The sequence below is a fragment of the Etheostoma spectabile genome, chromosome 8 (genome assembly GCF_008692095.1).
Source record: "Etheostoma spectabile isolate EspeVRDwgs_2016 chromosome 8, UIUC_Espe_1.0, whole genome shotgun sequence".
NCBI classification, from domain to species: domain Eukaryota; kingdom Metazoa; phylum Chordata; class Actinopteri; order Perciformes; family Percidae; genus Etheostoma; species Etheostoma spectabile.
The window spans coordinates 8,917,865-8,937,613 of NC_045740.1; the positions used below are offsets into that span (position 1 = coordinate 8,917,865).

At 39.9% G+C, this 19,749-nt stretch overlaps 1 protein-coding gene across 2 annotated transcripts in view; it reads left to right on the forward strand.

Annotated features, from left to right (window-relative positions):
* The window catches only part of slco3a1a (solute carrier organic anion transporter family member 3A1a), a 54,708-nt gene that overhangs the window by 16,005 nt on the left and 18,954 nt on the right, over positions 1-19,749 (forward strand). For both annotated transcript variants that reach the window (XR_004332974.1, XM_032522834.1), the window contains exons 3-9: positions 14,561-14,659; positions 14,755-15,027; positions 15,658-15,822; positions 15,915-16,113; positions 18,586-18,754; positions 19,086-19,258; positions 19,458-19,522. Coding sequence is in view for 1 of the 2 variants with exons in the window: in XM_032522834.1 (XP_032378725.1) it covers positions 14,561-14,659; positions 14,755-15,027; positions 15,658-15,822; positions 15,915-16,113; positions 18,586-18,754; positions 19,086-19,258; positions 19,458-19,522 (1,143 nt within the window). In the remaining variant the exon portion in view is untranslated. The remainder of the gene's footprint in view (positions 1-14,560; positions 14,660-14,754; positions 15,028-15,657; positions 15,823-15,914; positions 16,114-18,585; positions 18,755-19,085; positions 19,259-19,457; positions 19,523-19,749) is intronic.

A 19,749-nucleotide genomic window follows, 5' to 3' on the forward strand; every position in this document is an offset into this window, starting at 1 on the left:
GCTCTGACTCCAAACAGTTGCTGCAGTAGGGCGTTTATATAAGCTACTTAAACTCAGCGCATGTTAATGTCATCTTGAAGGATTAGATTCTAAATGGGTTTTTCCGTCTCTGCCATAAGCTGCATGCTGAGTTTGCCTAACAACACCAGTTTGTTTCATCTCAAGATGATAAACAGCATTGCAGTGAAAGTTCATCAGTCAGCCGCTGCTCCACTGCATTATTGTTATGAACTGTGTGGGTTTGTCGTTTCGCCATGTTTGACCGGATGCTCATTCTGCTGTGCTTCAAGCTAAATGACCAGAGACGTTTACTGTAAGTTCTACTGCAGGCCCGGACACAGTGGCGACCCCTGCTTGGTTACCTCGGGTTAGTCTTAGAGTGTAGAGAGGGCACTGAACATGAGATTATCTTGTATCCAACTAGTCAACAACATGCTGCTGCTGTCTCAAAGCTAATCAGTAATTATCCTCAAATACTCTAAGTATCATGTAAAGGAGTCATAAAGGAACACAGCTGACATAATGCTAAGCAGAGGGAGACTGCAACACTTGCTTGTGTTTTGGTAAATGGAAGGTCATTGTGATTGAGTATTGGCTGCCCGAAGTTAAAGTTTTGTTTAAGTCTGAGAAGAGACATTTGATTTTTTTTTTTATTTGATTTGAATCTTCTGTAATTCCTTGAATCTAATTTGGTAATTTTATTCCTGCCTGGTGAGGATGTGGCAAAACATAAAGAGCAAATTTCTCTGCTGTTAATGATTTTTTTCATCAGCCGTTGCAGATACTGAGCTGATTGAAGAGTTGTTTATTCAGACGTGGTTCTGATATGAATCGGATGGGTCAGGGTGCAAAGCTATCTGGTGGTAGTAGTAAATGAACCTCCGAATGGTGTAGAGTCTGTTGATTATTACATTCATATATTTCTGCTGTGTGTCAGGCCATGTGGTAGCCTTATAAGGACTTGTCATCTGGCTGCTTGTGAAACTAGATGAACTCCCCCAGCCAATCTGCTGTTTTTGTGGGATAGAATTGCAGTGACACAGTAATTATACCAGTGTATGTTTTGAGTCTGTACAATCCTGTCTGTTGGACGTCTGGCTGGTCAGATCAGATCAAACAAATCTAGGAAATCTAAAAGTTTCACGAAATTTTGTTTTGTTTCAAAATATTACACACAAAATAGGGGGAAGCAGCGGAATTTGTTAACTAATTTCCATTTTAACTGTTCTATTAAATAAATATACAGTAGATATTAACTGGTAAAGTTATTTAGACTTAAAACAAGTCTTTATTTTTATGAAACTATCTAACTTGCATTACACTAATATAAGAGCAGAAATCTGGACTGGTCTAACACTAACAGACCAGTGTAAAACATCTTTGTGGATTGGCCTTAGCATGGTGCAACTGGAGACCCTTTTAAATATTGTTTTTAAAGCTCAATTGATGATGGGCCAACTTTTCAGGCCTGATGAACCTTTCATCCTTTAGTTTGACCGTAAGGGTACTGAGGAAGTATCAGTGAAAAGAGAGTAAATAGGTCAGACCTCTGCAGGAAATGGACCAGTGTTGGATAACAGATATGATGCCCGCAGGCCATCTCACCAGAGCCTGCAGAGCTGAATGTTGAAGCTTCTTGCTATTGCCATTTCTACTAGATTGCCATTTGCCACAGAGGACCCTAAGCTCAGCAGCTTGAACGGTGCCCCATGTGGAATCCTGCTGCATTGTATCTAGTATTTTGGACTAACTGGGCTTGTGGTTCCTTTTCCACTCCATCATGAATCCCTGTGGCCTCAGTAAACGTCACCATGCCACCATTCAGACATCTCGAGGCAATCTGGGTCAAACTCTGTATCTGCTGATTAAAAAGGGGATTTTTGGTCATCCATTGGGGGAGGAGCGTGGGGATAAGAGGTGGGTGGAGACAGATCATAAACACAGCAGCATCAGCAAGCCGTTGCCACAGAAACGACTGGTTGTTAGGCTGTTTTTTTTTTAGTGTTGGATTGAGATGCTGAGTCCTGCTGTGGAGGGTGCAGCTGTCACTCTCTTCTGCCTGATCTAAAAACCACACAGAGTTTAAAAAATCACATGGCTGAGGATCAGCTCCCATCATGGACTTGCAAACACGTAACTGCTCTGAAAAATGAACAGTTTAAGTGTACTGCAAGACCTGACCTTGAACAAGGACTTTGCTTTAGGAAATATAGATTCACGCTGTGCTTGTGGCTTTGCCACAAATCCCAAGCCTCATTGATTGAATGGTGTGTAAGTGGTTGCTCTCTGGGCTCCTAGGATTACTCGGAAGCATGTTCAGCACTAAATCTCCATATCACTCATGGTGGAGAGTGAGGGATAACAGTGCCTAATTAAATGGACTCTGATCAATAGGTGGGCAGTAATTAAAGTTAACCGTTTTGATTTAGTCAACTTTTATTTAATCAATGTGTAAATACAAGTGAGTCTATTTCGTTCTGGCTTCACGCTGATCCAACCTTGTTTTGCTTAATTTGGCTGATTGTGTGTGATATAAATGCTCAGTTTCTAATTGGTGGCTCGATTTTCAACCATATTTTCCAAGCCTTTGGCTCTGTCAACATTTTTATTCCTCAAACACTTCCCACGTGTCCTTCCCCATCGATTCTCTTCCTCAGGATGCAGCACAACAAGTCACATTTATAATTGGTGGTAGACATGATGTTTAACAATTGTCCTTATATTGTGTGCCTGCGTCCCACATGTTCCTGGAGAAAAGGGGGAAACAGGCTGTTGGCATCTCTATCCTGATAATTAGGCCAAGCCACCTGCTGAAGAAGCTGTAACCAGCTGCTGTCAAAGAGTCCCAAACCTCTCCATGCTCCTAGTCTTCAATAAAGCAGCTGCAACTCTTCTTCAGAGAGACGTAGAAACTCTGGTCTTTTGCCCTTTCTTCTCCATGCCTTCATCCTACCACCCAACTTCCCAACAATGGAGACTGTGGGTAGCTCCGTCTTGGTGCCAAGCAAACATCTGAAGCAGGATTACAAACAGATCACTGTAACAGGGCAGAACGACAAGGCTTTGCTCTGTTACATTAACTCCTACCTAGCGTCCATCCGTCCTTCTCTCCCTTCTGTCTCTGTCTCTCTTCTTCCTCTGCTCACCCGGTGTTCACAGAGCTGGCAGTCTGCTTTCAGCATCACATCAGTGATCTGTTTGAAAACATGCCCAGTCTGTTTACGTAATCTTATGGCACAGAAAGACCATCATTAATATTGTAACAAAGCGTGCCTTACTGTAATGTTTAAAAATCACTAGCCTTACATAGAAAAGATCTGGCAGCATTGATTCACATTTAAAAGCTGGTAATTTATATGACGTGCACGTCTGGTAAGTAACAATGAAGATCATTTCACTAGTTAGAAGTGTGTATTTAAATCTGACAAACATAAAACAAATGGATGGACTTTTAGTTACAGCATACTAATACTGAAGCCATTTTTGTTAATGAGGGCTTTCACTGCTTCCTGGAATAGTTGAAGAGTAATGACACAAGGTTAATTGGACTCAAAGATTAACTGCATGCCAAGTTAAAGTAGCTTAATGCCACTGACCTACAAGGTAGAAAAAGAACCTGATTTAGAGGCAGTCTGAGCACAATGTCTCCGTTCTATTATATTGTGCATGCTGACAGTGAGCCAGCATGCACCATACCAGGACCCTGAAACTGAAGCAGCTAAATGGAATTCATCCTTATTAGTATTTACTCTGGTGCTTTTCCTGCTGTGACATGTCAAAAAGTCCAAAAACTGCATTAAGACCTATATGTACAAGTATTGACTGGGCTTGATTGACTTCTACCTCGGACCTCTACCTCTAACTCTTTTGTCAGCTTTTCAGGCCGGGACAGATGACACATTTATTATTCTTGTCCGTGCATGGATTCTAGTAGCATCAGAGGTGTTGATTGTTTACAAGATAAGAAAATAAAAGATAAAAATGAGTTCAGATAGGGGAGGCAGGACCACCCACATATTTTTATAAACCTGTCTTGTATCCATTTACAGTTGTTGATTTGGACAAAATGCAATAGATGCTTTTTAAACAATCCTTCTCATTTAATTTCCTCTTGTCTGTTCACTTTCCTTTGCTTTTTTTTTTGCAAAGATCTAAGTGTTAACCACTAATATTTATACATAAGGAGACACACACAGGATATGGACACACATACAGAGTTTGTTCTTTTCCCAAATTTAATATGATGGCTTCACTCTGTCTTATATAATCTAAGAGGGCCGGATGTTGAACACATTTTTTTTCCATGACAGGGCTTCTGTGTTCCAGCTCTGACGTGTATCTTACTAAAGACCTTTTTTTTTCCTTTTCCATCTCGCTGCTGTGTGTTTTACTTGTGATTAAGGATTTTTCTCTATACTTTCACCTAAAGAGTCCTGGGATGTGGCAGCTCGTCGTAGCCTCGGAATTCTAAAAGAGTTTTATTTATATGTGTTGTGTGTGTGTGTGTGTGTGTGTGTGTGTGTGTGTGTGTGTGTGTGTGTGTGTGTGTATATATATATATATATATATATATATATATATATATATATATTACCTTTTGATACAATGCAAAATACAAACTATTATTTGCATTTCCTACAAAATCTTATTCCAAGGTAACATCTTCAGGTGCTTTCTTTTGTCTGACAACAGTCTAATCTCAAAGATGTTCAATTTACAATAATATGAAATGGAGAAAAGCTGATAACAGAAAATGTTTGTTTAAAAAAATGACTGAAACAGTCCGTAATTAAATTAGTTCCTGATGTATTTTCTATCATTAGACTAACTGATTAATTAACTTAACATTGCAGCTTTAATAAACAGATATTTGTTTTACTTTTGTATTCTAATGTACTATTAAAACTAATTATGTCAAACATAAATTTAGGTTTTTAGTGGCGTCTTTTAATCCACTAAGGTTTAGACTAAATTTTTAGTATAACAAATTCACACCAATTAAAATAAAAAATTAAATTGGCATCTATCAACAGTTTAAGGGTTTTTATTAAGCTTGACAGTATTTTGATCAGTTTGAAAAGATTGATAGTAAATTAAATATTTGTGGTGTTAATGCATTAAATGTTACTTGGTATTTCCCAAATGATCCTAACAAGCCTCTGACATGAGGAAGTGAAAGATGGGAGATGGTGGCGTCTGCTTAAAGTTTAGTGTCACACTAGATGACGTAAGTGTGATGTTTTCTTATTACATTACATTTTTTATGTAAAGCACATTATGTTGCATTTTATTATATATGTAATGTGCTATATATGTATATATAAGCTATATATATAAGATATATATATTTCCAAATGCTATAAAATTGAATAAGACTCCCCAAAATTAATGAAATTAGAGATTTGTACTTGCCAAAGAAATAAAGTTGACATGACTAGTAAAACACAAACTGTATGTACAGGAGGCTTAGTGAAAGTCACATGATTGTCCTGCTACATTTAAATAATTTGGTTATAAGCTGTCTAGACTCATGTCAGGAGTCTAAATATGAGGTAGCGAAGCCTTCAGTGAGGCCCGACGCTAACCTGCCATTTCAGGCTGTGACCTCTCTGAGGCTAAGATTGAGCCAGAGCTCAGCTTAACGCGACAGGGTGTTGAGGGCCGCTGAGAAGCCAATGTGTCCGCCAGCCGCAGCCCAGTTGACGCTCTGCAGTAAACCCCTCTGCTTCATCCTCAGGGTCAAAATGCTAATAGTTTCAAATGTGTCCTTTAGCAGCACTTCTTATTTGGCATCAGTGAAACATTCGTCTGCTCCGATGCAAGTTAGCAGTTGACTAGAAGGGAAGACGCTGTTTTACTGTCCGTTATTAGTTGGACGTGTGCGGATGGCTGGTTTTAAATTTTAGATGGTTTGACATACAAGCGGAATTTAAAGCAGGATGATCCTGATGTAATGGCATTTGAATGTGAGTTGAGAGCCTTCTTTAAGCTTTGGCTTGTTATTTAGGTCATGGCTGTGTATAGCCAACAGGATTACTATAGGGTACAGCTGACCAACAAACAATTTCAGTGTTTGACCCTCTTTGTAACAACAAATTGATAGTTAATTAGTCAATAAACAGAGAAAAAAATTGTTAGTCATTTTTCAAACCAAACAATCACTGTTTTCAGCCTTACAAATGTGAAGATTTGCTTTATAAATATGACAGTAAACTGAATATATTTTAGGTTTTTTTAAACTCTTGAGCTTAAAACAAGGCTAGGTTTTTGTTTTGATCAGGATCATTCGGGATGGGGATCATTTTAAAAAATTACCAGTAGCAATACCCTTAAAGTGATACAGATACCAATAGAGTACTTCATTGACAGTTCATGGTGTTTACACTGTTGAATTCTTTAAGTGTTTCACTGTTTTTAAAATAACAAAATGGTAACATCTTTCCAAAAGTCAATGAGTAATTGTGTTATGTGTTAATAATTGTGATTGCAATATTGACCGAAATAATTGTCATTATGATTTTTCCCATAATCGCATGCTGATTAAAAGTCCCTTTTTAACATGTAATAAGTATGTACCTATTAAAATAAACCCACAGTCCAACGAGGTACAAGATAACTATGAAAAATGTTAGTTTAACCAGCCCACATGCATTTTTTAAAAGATACAAACAATTGATATGGGTCATTTCTTTTTTACAGTTTGGTTAGGTGATGTGCTCATTTTATGTGAAAGAAAAAAACGTTTTTGATGTTAATACAACATCTTATTTGTGTGTTAAAGAAGTAATATTTACTCTGAAAAAGGGCTTTCTGCTGCCAGTTTCCGCAGCGTCTACATGTAACATCAATGCAGATAACTCAACTATGTCCTCTCCCTTAACACCAGAGCGCTGATTGACAAGTTGACGACCACCAATAATTCTGAATGTGAAAATTGTAAATCCTGGACATTTGGTTGCTGGAAGGGGGTCTCGCCCTGGGAGTAATTCAATGTAGAACTGCCACTGCTGATCCAAAGACTTTCTGTGAGAAAAGGACACCATATTCTGGAGTGTAATTGTAAGACATATGATGCTTTTGAGAAACAATTGCTAATAAAGCAAAGCTAAGAAGAAGCTACATGCTTTATTCACCTTAGTCAATGTTACAGTTGACAATTTTGTCTATAACATCACTAGCTAACAACATGCTAGGTAACAATAACCAGCTAACAACCAACAATATCTTATAAGAACTGGATACAATTTAAGGCTATCCGTCGAAATATTCATTTACATGTCATAAATCCAAATTTTCAGTATTAACAAGTGACAAATAGCTTTAAACCCACACATACAGTATGATTTGAAGCTTGTGCTTTTCCTCAGTAAAAAATGCTTTCAATTTACTAAACCCAGTTAAGAAAACATAACCAGTGAATGTGCATACCTAGAAATAGCTGAATGCTGGTTCTGTGCAGTTGAGGAGAGGAGAGGAAGTGTGTTTTCAGGAAGCAGACAGATGGTTGTTAGGTGTGGTGTGAGTTGAGGTGTGTCTGAATCTTTTGTGTAACTGTCAGTGTGAGTGCAGCCACCTTCCTTCAATGGGCATTCAGGAAATGGCCTGTACTCAGTCTGATATCTCTGGCCTTTTTTGAGTGTTTCTCTGCAATCTTAAATATGTCTTTACGCTTATGCACAGAGGATGTTATGACATGATGTACGACAGAGGAAGAAGATGGAGCTTTTGTTTGAAAGCTCTTCAAATTGTGTGGTCTTAAAAATGTACATTCACTTTTTGTAACCTTGATATCTTGTGTCGGCTTTATGCACTTCTTCCATCCCAAGACTCTTTTTTTTCCTGCTCTCAACTGACATGTTCAGAGATGGAGCTGAGACACTGGCTCTTGGCTTTATATTCAGTATCATTTAGCTCACTCTGTTTTAGTCTGGGCTTTTGTGAAAGTGGCACAATACTGTAGGTTGTTTGGCCTCCAGCATCACACTGTCCCTCTGCTCTAATTTTCCCTTTGCTCAAATTTGGCCAGATTAATGGAGGAGGAGAAGGAATTCATAAGAGCATGAAATAAACTGAAGACGGTGCGGGCGTAATGCATCTGACATTTCCATTACTATGATTTTTTTCTGTTTAGCCTCAATTTGTATCGTCTTATAATCTCCACCCCTTGGCTTGGTTTGTCCAAAGAAACTAAACTTTGGTACAAGTGGTCTTTGTGGAGGACCTTGTATCTGTGTTGAACAGCATTCAACCGGCCTCCTACTGGGTTTCACCTGGCTCCACATTAATCTCAGGAGCTATTTTATGAAGAGTGCAGCCCAACCTGTCACTGTTATCATATTATGGCTTATTCTTTGCACAGTGTTTTGGCTGAGCCATTACAAAAGTGTATGAGATGGAGGTGCTTGTATTTGGTTACATATTCAAAGGAAACACTCTCCAAGTGTGAAGATAAATAGCATGACGTCAAGGTGGAGAAGTGCTACATGTGTAGTACTAATAACATCCCTCTGTGGTTTTGAAGTGAAAGCATGGGCATTTGTACATTCAAAATTTATTTTAAGTAAACTTTCCCAATGTAGATTGTACGATATGGAAAGCAGCAGTGGGTTAATTATAGAGGTGTGACGAGATATTGTCCCCACAAGATCTCGCGAGGTTAAACGTGACAAGATTTCTCGTTGAGGTAAAAAGTGTCTCGCAATATCAGTACACAAGTGCAGAGCTTGAACAGAACAAGGTGCAGAACAAGTTGACTTGGAGTTTACTTTTGCAGAGTGATATCCGAAGGAAAAAAGCTGCCTATAGACCCAGCGATAGAACGTTAGAGAGTACCGCCGGTCTCTCACTCTCTCTCTCTTTCTGTCTTTCCCTCTCTCCCTCTTTCTCTCTTGGCCAAGACACACACGCTTCCACAGCACACAGTTTACTGTAGTGCTCTCTCGCGCAGACCACTCGTTCTCTGTTCAAATGAGTCGGGAAGCAGACAGCAAAACCTAACTTTACTTTTAATTATAATAAACAGAAATGTTTGAAAATTGATACTAGAGTAGCCTACTTTCTTGTTTAGTGCTGCAATTAATAAAATGCAAAAGAGGAGAAAAGAGCATCTGTCTTCACAAAAATCATCATTGTTTGATGGTAATTTATTTGTGCTTTAGAACGTAATCAATGTCAAACAATATTAAATTAAGCTTTATTTCTTTCTGTCTACTGTACAATGACAAATTCAAGTACAAAACATTTGGTCTTAACTACTGCCAGAAAACACTGAGTTATATTGTAACCTTTGATTTCTGAGTTAAGAGACTATCTTCTCACCATACATATGGAATAAATAACGGTGTAAATGTTAGTTATACAGGAGTTATACAGAACCTTTCAGTGCTTGGTTTTTATTTTGGGACTTTTGATTGAATAAAGACTATTTTCCCAGTTATATTCCTTTGTTGTAGTTTTCTGTAAAATAGAGTTAAAATCTTGTCTTGATCTTGTGAACCCAATTCCGTGTCTTGTCTCGTGAGCTGGCTGTCTCGTCACATCTTTATTTAATTAATATCCGGAACAGGACAAGCCTCATGGACAGGAGCTTTCCCAGCCTTTTCTGTTGGTCTCTAAACAAATTAGAGGGAGACAAAAACGATAGAACCAAGCTTTGTTAATTGAATTATATCTGACTTGCTCCCCTGAGAGTATAATTCAAGGGATACTAAAAGGCTCGGGCAAACTACAACATGAACAAATTGGTTTGTTTTGTACTAATCTTGTAACAGGACCGCTGAACAGGAAGGGAAGGGATTTTGAGGCAGTTTAGAAAAGTAGTGTGTTATCAAGATTACCCACGGCTATGGTTGTGTATTGAGTTGACCTTCATGGAGATTTAATGTGCTTAACTTAGGTTTTTTTGGTTGTGTTTTTTTTTTCCTTAATGCTGTTGTGAAAAACATAAAATTAACCCTTTACAGCTTGTACAGGCACAGTTGTCTTTTATCTATGACCTGAGAGCAAAGATCAATTATTTGAAAAAAAGATAAGGAGAAAGATAACTGCAGGTAGATGGACAAAATAAATTTGTTGATAACATAACCAAGCTTGTCAGTGTGTGCCCATGAGAATACTTCATAGTTCAAATAAGCTCTCATTAATGGGCACGTGTTATTTATCTCCTGAAATATTGAAACATTTTTAATTTCTTGCAGAGAGTTAGAGGAGAAGACCGATGCCACTTTTATGTCTGTATGTAAAGTACATAGCAGGAGGCAGTAAGCTTAGCTTAGCATAAAGACTGGAAGCAGGGGCGATCAGCTATCCAAAACGATAGTGAGGTTGCCAAAAAACCGGTGGAGACTCTGCACAGAAGTGCTGGGTGGACAGAAAAACAGATTGATATTGTCCATCAAGTAATGGTCACACTACATAACTCCCTATTAAACTACAAATGGTTGTCTTTACATCCTGGTTTATACGGTGAAATGAATTAGTAAGCTTTAGAAGTGCTGGTAGGTGGTTTTTGTTAGCTTTGGACAGAGCCAGACTAGCTCTTTCCTCCACAACCAACCCCCACCCCCTGCCCCCCATCCCCCAAACCGCTAGTCTGGCTCCATGCAAAAAAAGCTGTGGTTTTACTGGGAATTACTTGCCAGACTATTTCTTGGCAGGACACGGTGATTTCCTGGAGTGATTGCCAGGCTAGCTGTTCCACCCTGCTAAGCTAAGCTAAACTAATTAGCTCCCAGTTCTAGCTCTGGACAGACATGAGACTGGTATGGACCTTCTCACCTAACTCTCAGCAAGAAAGCAAATAAATATAGTTCCAAAAAATGTGCAACTATTCCTTTAAGCCAAACTGTAGAACGTACCACTAGACATAGGGCCCTATCTTGCACCCAGCGCAGCACAAAGCCCAACGCAAGTGTCTTTGCTATTTTAAGACCAACGCAGTTGTGAATTTCCTGTCCTACTCCCACATAATTTAAATATCAAATGCACCTGTGCCCATCTTTGTGCCCATTCGCGTGCTGGTCTTACAGGGAGGTGTGTTCAGGTGAATTCTTTGCGTATTGCTATCCTGCGGCAGCAGAAAGTGATTGCACCATTGACCAACCAAAACCTGGTCTAAAGTCAATAGCGCAGCATTTCATTGAATTTTAACAGCGCGTTTGTCTAGGCTTGTGCACAGCGTGCGCACACTATGCATGTTACACACACACAGGTACGCGCAGCAGCACACACACATGCAAAAGATTACAAAGAAATATATTATGGTGCAAGTCCGCCATCATAATAACAATGAGCCAAGGTACAACGCACCTGGCTTTTAAAGGGAATGGGAGATGACACTCTGATTGGTTTATTGAATGTTACGCCCAAAACACACCTATGAATTAATAAAGACACTAAGTACAACCCTTTTGAACCTTGTGCCCAGCGCACAGACCCAGTTTTTTACCATCAAACTAGCAAAAGTGGATTTGAAAAATGCCCTGCATGCACCTGCGCCATGCGCTTTAGATCGTTATAATAGGGCAGAGTGTGTGTTTTTTAACATGTTTCTTTGTAGCAGCTCCCACAGAGGTAAACAGGTTTTTATCTGGAGCACCTCACATTAAGTAGATTAGGCTAAATTTAATGGATGAATAGATTAGAACTATACTGAAGCAATGTTGGACTTGATACTTTGCTTATGTTTTGATAACAAGACAGAGTTCATGTTCAGCTTAATCCTATTGTGGGAGACTCAACCTACTGCATGCTGTTCCTCCGATGGCTTTGACCTTTAAAAAAAACTAGCAGAAATATCTTTCATGTGAATATATTTTTTATGTGATATTAATACCAACTTCAAAATTGCATTTGCCCTGTTTCTTGTGCAGAAGTAGCAGATTGATAAGCAGGCATGGTCCCTCAAAGATTAGTGATCTCTTCCACATGCTGCGGCACAATGTTATCATTAAGGAGACAGCGTTTCTTAAAGCAACCGGGGGTAGGCACGGCTCTCTGTGGAAACATGTGGACAGCTGAGCTGTCAACTCCTGCAAGGTGATTTGTCTAACTGAATTTCCTCTTTGTGGTTTCCTGTGGTGAGAGAAATCGTGATGTTGTTGCTATGAGAAGACAACACTCAGTTTCTAAGGAAACACTTGAAACAGAGAGTGCACAGACCTCATTTGCAGCACCACAGGCAAATACGCTAGTCACATAACGGCTGCAGCCCTCCTTCATAAAAGTGTTGTTAAACTGCAGTTTCATTGGTATCAAGTAAAAACTCCCTGATGTGCCCCAACGGCTCTTTCCTCTGTTTGTGGGTGTGTCTTTCTGTAGCCTATAAAGAAGTGGTTTAACGCTGTTGTTTAAGCTTAATTGTTTAAAACTTTGACTTTAGTCTTGCATTCAGACTGTCACCAGAGTAAATTAGATTTATTTTCATATTGCAAAGCCTCAGAAGCTAGCTGAAGGTAGTCATGCTCTGGTGCCTCATGATCACACAACTGTTTCTTTGTTAATTTCCATCCGTTTTGGTCTGACTGTCAACCGCAAAGATGTTTCAGCTGTATGGTTATAGGGTAAAAAAAGCAGTATGTTTCCATCCCAATGCGAAAACTTGTTTTCTTTTGTTTCACTCCTCCTCTTGCCTAAATGAGTCAGTTTATACCGCGTTGTAGATAGGGAGCCGCACGTAAACAAATCTGTGAGCCATTTCCTTTATGGGAAGAATAAACTATGATGTGAATGAGGCTACAATTATGTTAATATGTTGACTCCCTTTCTATGTGGGTGGTCAAGGCGGGAAGCAGACTGCATTCACTCAGCACTAGCAGAGACGTACCGAGCTTAGTCACTGTTTCCACGCTTGTTCATTAAGTGGCTGGTCCTGGCATTTGAGCATCTTACTGGAGGCTCCGCGCTGATAGCAGCAATGTTCAGGCCAACCTGCAGCCAGTAAAAGGGGATGTCTGTAATGCTGCAGGGCCGGGGGAGGAAGTGGAGTAGCAGAGATGATTTCATTTAATTTTGGTGGTAATTTGTAGCAAGCATTTCCGGGGGGGTTTGAATCGCAAACGTAGAACAAGATCTGTTTTTTTTCATTGTGTGCCAGATACATTCTTAACAGTGCAGTCTAATAATACCACAGATCGCAGGACACACAGGGAGAAATTTGTCTCCCAAATTGAACTTTGAGTCTTCATTATCTGCCTGCAGTCTGAGTCACATTGCCAGACTTTCACCCCTGACAGATCTCTAATGAGGATTTTGGATCCAGCTTTACATTTTATTTCCAGCTGCCCACGAGAGCAGATGTGGGACAAACTGCACTACACTGGGTTGTTTCTGTTGTCAGGTGTCGTCCTTGCAGTGTTTGTGTTTGTTCAGTGCCTCACTCTGCAAGGGTGACAAGGCTGAGCCATAATGAATATAGTTACTGTGTGTAGAATCCACCGCTGCTGTGTTTGCCTTGTGGTTTTAACTGGGTGATTTGATCTATCATGACAGCCAAAATGTTTCCCTGTTTGCTGTCTTGCTTCCCACTGCACCACCTGGAAAAGACCACATCAGAGTAGGATAGGCCTTCCTTGATGTGGATACATTTTTAAAAGTGTCTTGCTGCTCTGCATTCACAATGAAATATTTTTAATATTTTCTTAACTACATGTTTTGAGTCATTCACACATTCACTAATTATTGCATGCCACATTGGGCTTTAATGTTTTGAAAATAAAATGTAACTTGTTTGTCCAACCAGAGCAAGAAATGCGTCTCTTTATCTCGCCAAAAACACAATACACATAAGCATTACAGTTCATCAGTATTGTATGTGCAAAACAGAGCTACAAAGATAAATCGATTAGTTGTCAAGTATTGAATTATTGGCCGGTTTGAGTTTTTTTATTTAAAAAAGGTTCTCTCTTAGGGAACATTGATTGCACTTGGTACAAAGCTTCCCTTAGATCATGGGCCTCAAACACGCGGCCCGGGGGCCAATTGCAGCCCGCGGGAGGATATTTTGTGGCCCCCTACTTTACATCAAAGTTAAGTGTTAGTGCGGCCCGCGCGTTCTGAAACTTTTTGTCATTGCGCTTGTCACTTATGGGCTACCGTAGTAGTCTCCTGACAGCGGCGTAACGGTTGTCAAGCTAGCTAAGTACTCTTTGCGGCAAATGCCTGAGGTTTGACAATGTGATGTCTGTTGTTGTGAAATTCACCAACCATATCAGATCTAGGGGCTTAAAGCACCGGCAGTTCCGCGCCCTGTTTGGAGGAAATAGTTTTTTTTTTTGGAATACTTGATGCGGCCCAGCCAAACCCAGACTCTACTTCCAGCGGCCCCCAAGTAAGTTGAGTTTGAGACCCCTGCCTTAGATGCTTACCGGAGGTGGCACTCAGAAGGCTTTAAAAGTATTACACAGAGTCATGATTTTGGCTGGTGACCTGCAGTGCAATATTCACAGCTCTTCTAATTGAACTAGCCTCCTTGTTTTTGTCACTATAAATGTATTTCTGAAAGTGTCAGGTGACTAACTTAAGACCAAACAATCAAGTAAAGTTGATATTGGTTTCTGTGCAGGGATCCTCTTTTCTACACTGGTGTTCGGGCCTGCCTGTGGCTTCATCCTCGGCTCCCTCTGTACCAAGTTCTATGTAGATGCTATCTTTATTGACACCGGTGAGTTTGATATTTGTCCAGTGTTCCAGTCTCCATTAATTTAACATGTTTTTCTGTGTATGTGGGGTATTGACCTCTACTATGACTCTCAACAGATAAGCTGGGCATCACTCCAGAAGACCCGCGGTGGATCGGGGCCTGGTGGGCAGGCTTCCTGCTGTGTGGTGCCTTACTCTTTAGCTCAGCTCTCTTTATGTTTGGTTTCCCTCAGTCACTGCCATCCGCAGAGAGAGATGAGGGGGTAGACAGTGAGCAGGTTATGCTTCCTCCTTCTCCTAATGCAGAGTATGAGACTCCAAAGCCCAGCAATGGGGTTGTATGCAGCCCCGAGCCTGCCAACAGCCCCACCTGCTGTCAGCAACTCAGGGGTGAGTGTGCAAGGTCCAGTGTAGTACTGGAGCGTTGTCATGCTAGGAAAATACACATCTTTTAAAATACGTGACATACAGTATGTCTATTGATCAATTTATTTTCTATATTTTTCATATGTGAATAAAACTAAAATTTTAAACTCTAATGAGTTTGGTGTTTGGCTGTTGAAATTGTTCTGAAATGGTAACAACTTAGACCTGCTTAGTGATTGAAGAAGTGTTCAGCTCCTTCTGATTAGGTAAAAGTAATAATATCACAATGAAAAATGCTTCATCACAAGTCAAGTGCTATGCTGGAAATGTTATACTGTTAAATTTATTTGTTCACCAAATTACTTAAACTTTCTTATTTTTATGCTCTATGCAGATTTTGGTAGGTTTTCCATAAGTAGAGAGAGCCTGAAAACCTTGAAATCCTTTATTTTATTCATTGAGTATCCACCAAGTAATTAGTTTATTATATATTGTATTATATTTATTATTATTGATATTTCATTGCTATACAAATGTTATCAATGTATATCAGAGCAGGTGCCGAAACAGACTTAAAGGCAACAAGAGAGTCTGTCCTGGTAGCCGACATGCTAGGATATTAATGATCATCCTTCCTTGTTTCTTTATGCCCAGTGATCCCCAAGGTGACCAAGCACCTCCTATCAAACCCAGTGTTCACCTGCATCATCCTGGCAGCCTGTATGGAGATCGCGGTTGTGGCAGGCTTTGCAGCCTTTCTGGGGAAATACCTTGAGCAGCAGTTCCATCTCACCACCACCTCAGCAAACCAGCTGTTAGGTCTGTGTTTACTGCAAACATGCACAAGCCCCCATATACTATATACTGTCTACCAGTATAATAAATAGGTTCTGGTCCACTTTATTTTTAAGGTATGACCGCCATTCCATGTGCATGTCTGGGGATCTTCATGGGCGGTCTGCTGGTAAAGAAGCTGAACTTGTCAGCGCTGGGAGCCATCCGCATGGCCATGCTGGTCAACCTGATCTCCACCGCCTGCTACGTCTCCTTCCTGTTCCTAGGCTGCGACACCGGCCCTGTTGCAGGAGTGACAGTCCCATACAGAAATGAGTAAGAGAGAAGCTGGATAAATGGCAGCCATTTGTAATACATTGAATACAGTTTAAGGCAGTACCAACATAAATCTGAGAAGTTGTGATTAGGATAGCAGAGAAAACATAATAGTAATCTAAAAGTTATACTAAGATTTTCAGTCTCCCAACGAAATCTTTTCTTGTAATTTACTGAATTATTATATTTCTCAGGACTATTCAAATAGAACAAGGGGAAAAAAATGTGATTAAACTTGTGACAACTGCGAGTACAGATTGACAATTCTTTGTTTTAAGGGTTTTTACAAGACAAAGACAGTTACGAACCACTGGGTTAGATCAGTATTATTCTGATGTACTGAAAATAGTTTAAGTGATATTATGACACCTTGGGTGACACCACCAGATACACCTCTTAAATGTATCTTATGGCAAAAAGTTTAATTTCCTGGTTAACTGGTCTTTTGACATCCTTTGTTTGCCCAAGATTTTCCAGTTTAGCTAAGAGTCTATTTTCATGAAAAACTGGTTTGGTAACAACTAGCCAATCACATGCAATTCAACAGATCAGAAGCAGAGTATTGTATGTAAAATCCCCAGGAGAATGTTTGGTTGAATTCAGTGTCAAAAACTAACATCTCCATCTAGATTCAGCAGAGTGAGCTAAACTATAGATGATGAGTAATCATATTTTTCCATTACACGGTCAATCACAGCATTCTGCGGTCTGCTATTTCTGTATAACAGACAGTTGCTGTGATCATAGACTCAGGCAGACCATTTTTAAATCACTAAAATTATTTTTGACTCAATGTATGTGCTCAAACAGAGCTCATGCCGCTGAACAGCAGATCACAAAGGGAGAGAGAGGATGAAGGAAACAGGGAACACTTACAGCGCTAATGGCAACAGTGCAAACAGAGCATTAGTTAGCTCCATGGTTAGCTCACTCACCGCTACGGCCTGACTTCCACCCGAGGACCGGGCTCATCAGTGGTAAAGTTAACCGTCCCAACCAGGACGCAGGCGTTGTCAGCGGGTAACCTCTGTATGAGTAGCCGTGTAATAAACCCAATAATGTAGAGCGAGCCCGTCATTGTTGGCAAGTTCTTACCTTAGATTCTAAATCTGGTCCTATCATAAGGACTCAGTCATTCTTATAAATAGACATGAGCAGTAAACAAAATGATTGCAGTGAAAAGTAACATTGCTGCCAAGGCTAGGGGACTTTATTAGAGGTGAACTGCAGAGGTTCTAAATGTGTGAATAAAGATTCTTATCACTGCCAGTCATTGGGGCAAAGTGGGCTTACTTATTTTGTGTCATCTCATCGAGTTTATGAAAAAAAAGGTTTTCTATTCAGAAGGTGGCCTTGTGTTCTCCTGGACTGTACAGACCAAATACCAATGTAACAGAGTTCTGTGAATCAGTCACCGGTCACATTATAAGCGTTTTAGAGCTAAAATATTATGCAACAGGACAGCTCATTCACTTTTATATTAATAAGTCATAAAAAATGAAACTTTGTTCATTTATTGTAGCCTGCTTTTGTCTAGAGCTAGGAGTAGTTTGAAATGTTCCAATATTAGTGGCAATACAAAACCTGATGGAGATACCAAAAACACTAATGCAATTTTTCAAGAAAAAATGGAAAAGATTCATGGGCTCCTGTTTTTGGACTGTTGCTTGAATGAAAAAAAAGACAGTTTTTAAAGTCATTTTGGATTGAGTTTGGTAGATTAATCACCAATTAATCAATGCAATAATAGGTAGGTAAATTGATAATTAAAATAATTGTTAGTTGCAGCCCTTATCACAACAATGCTCAACACAAAAATATCACTATATCAAACCCTGGCCTGAGCTGTAGGAGGGAGGGAGAACTTAGTATTGATTACAAGCAAATCCACTTGTGTTATGTGTTACATGGAAATGGATTAGTTCACTGCGCAAGTGATTAATCAGAGGTTATAGATCAATAGAGCTGTTGTCATTTCCTTTTATTTTGCAATAAGCCTCTCCATTGGAAGAAACACAATGAAATGCCTCTGGTCTATACCATTGTGTTAGTAGGAGGTTTTCAGAGATACAGGTTGAATATTATGCATTCTCTTTCTTGGAGGCCAATTGTCCAGGAGTTTAGATCTACATGAGTCCAAGTTATCTGGTCGGCTGCCCCAGTAAAAACATACTTTATGATACAGACACATTTTTTGTACAGAAAAAGTGTTAAGGCTTGATACACAGCCATATAGTTTATACTTTATACTATATACTTTATTTCTTGATATATCAGTGTCAAAGCAGTATTTTTGTCTGCTCCATAGCAGGATAGCTGTCCAGTGCATTTTCTATGGAGACATTAAAAGTAAACCATAGTATCACTGATGAAGAGTGCTTCTTTGATTTTGTTTGTGCCACATACTGAACAGATATAGTTGGTACTTCCAGTTGGAAATGATGCTCATTTTCTCTCTGTGTCTCTGTTCAGGACTCTGCGGGTGGGCGAGAAACCAGAAGCTCAATGCATCAGTCGCTGCAACTGTTTCACCTCCTCCATCAGCCCTGTGTGCGGCTCCAACGGTGTCACCTACCTGTCCGCCTGCTTCGCCGGCTGCACCGGAACAGGAAACCCTCGGACCACATCAAGCATCTCTCAGGTCTTTACCCTAAGTCTTGTGGTGATGGCAATTAGTAACTGTAATCTTCTTATTTTGCCACAGAAAAAACACCAAATGAATTACTGTTGATGCAAACTTATCTTTGAACTTCTTAAAATGTTCTAAATACTTTGATGTTAAAAAAAAAGAAATACCCAGTATTTCCCAGTTTTGACGTCAGCTATCACATGCTGGACAATCAAGTGTGGCTGTGGTTGTTACCAGATTAGATGCTTAGTTGTACTGTATTGACCAGTGCACCAGCTATAACACATTTCCCATGTAATTTAATTAAGTTGAAGTTAATTTTGCATGGTTGTTCTCTTCAAAGAACCTGACGGGATGCGCTTGTGTATCCTCTGAGAGTGAATTGGCCACAGCGGTTCCAGGGAAATGTCCGACGCCGGGCTGCCAGGAGGCCTTCCTCATCTTCCTGTGTGTGATCTGTGCCTGCAGCCTGGTCGGAGCCATGGCCCAGACGCCCTCTGTTATCATCCTAATCAGGTGTGTTTGATATAAGCACGTCTTGCCTCTGTGTGTGTGTGTGTGTGTGTGGTGTGTGTGTGTGTGTGTGTGTGTGTGTGTGGTGTGTGTGTGTGTGTGTGTGTGTGTGTGTGTGTGTGTGTGTGTGTGTGTGTGTGTTCTTGCACAAAATCTATAAGAACATCAAAATATTAATTTATTTTACCTGCTTCTCTTGAAGGACTGTGAGCCCCGAGCTGAAATCGTACGCACTTGGAGTGTTGTTTCTTTTGCTACGACTCCTCGGTAAGACCTTTTATCAGATAACACATTCATTTCCGATACTATGGTTCTTTCTCAATACTCACACTTGTGGCATTTGCCTGTCAAGTGTTTGTGGGTTACAGAGCTCACTGAGACACGCTTAGATATTATCATTACTCATGCCAATACAGGCTTCGATCAACCTGAGATGCTTTGTTGGTTTCATTTATTTTCCACATTGAATCAAATCAGATCAACTGTACAGTCTT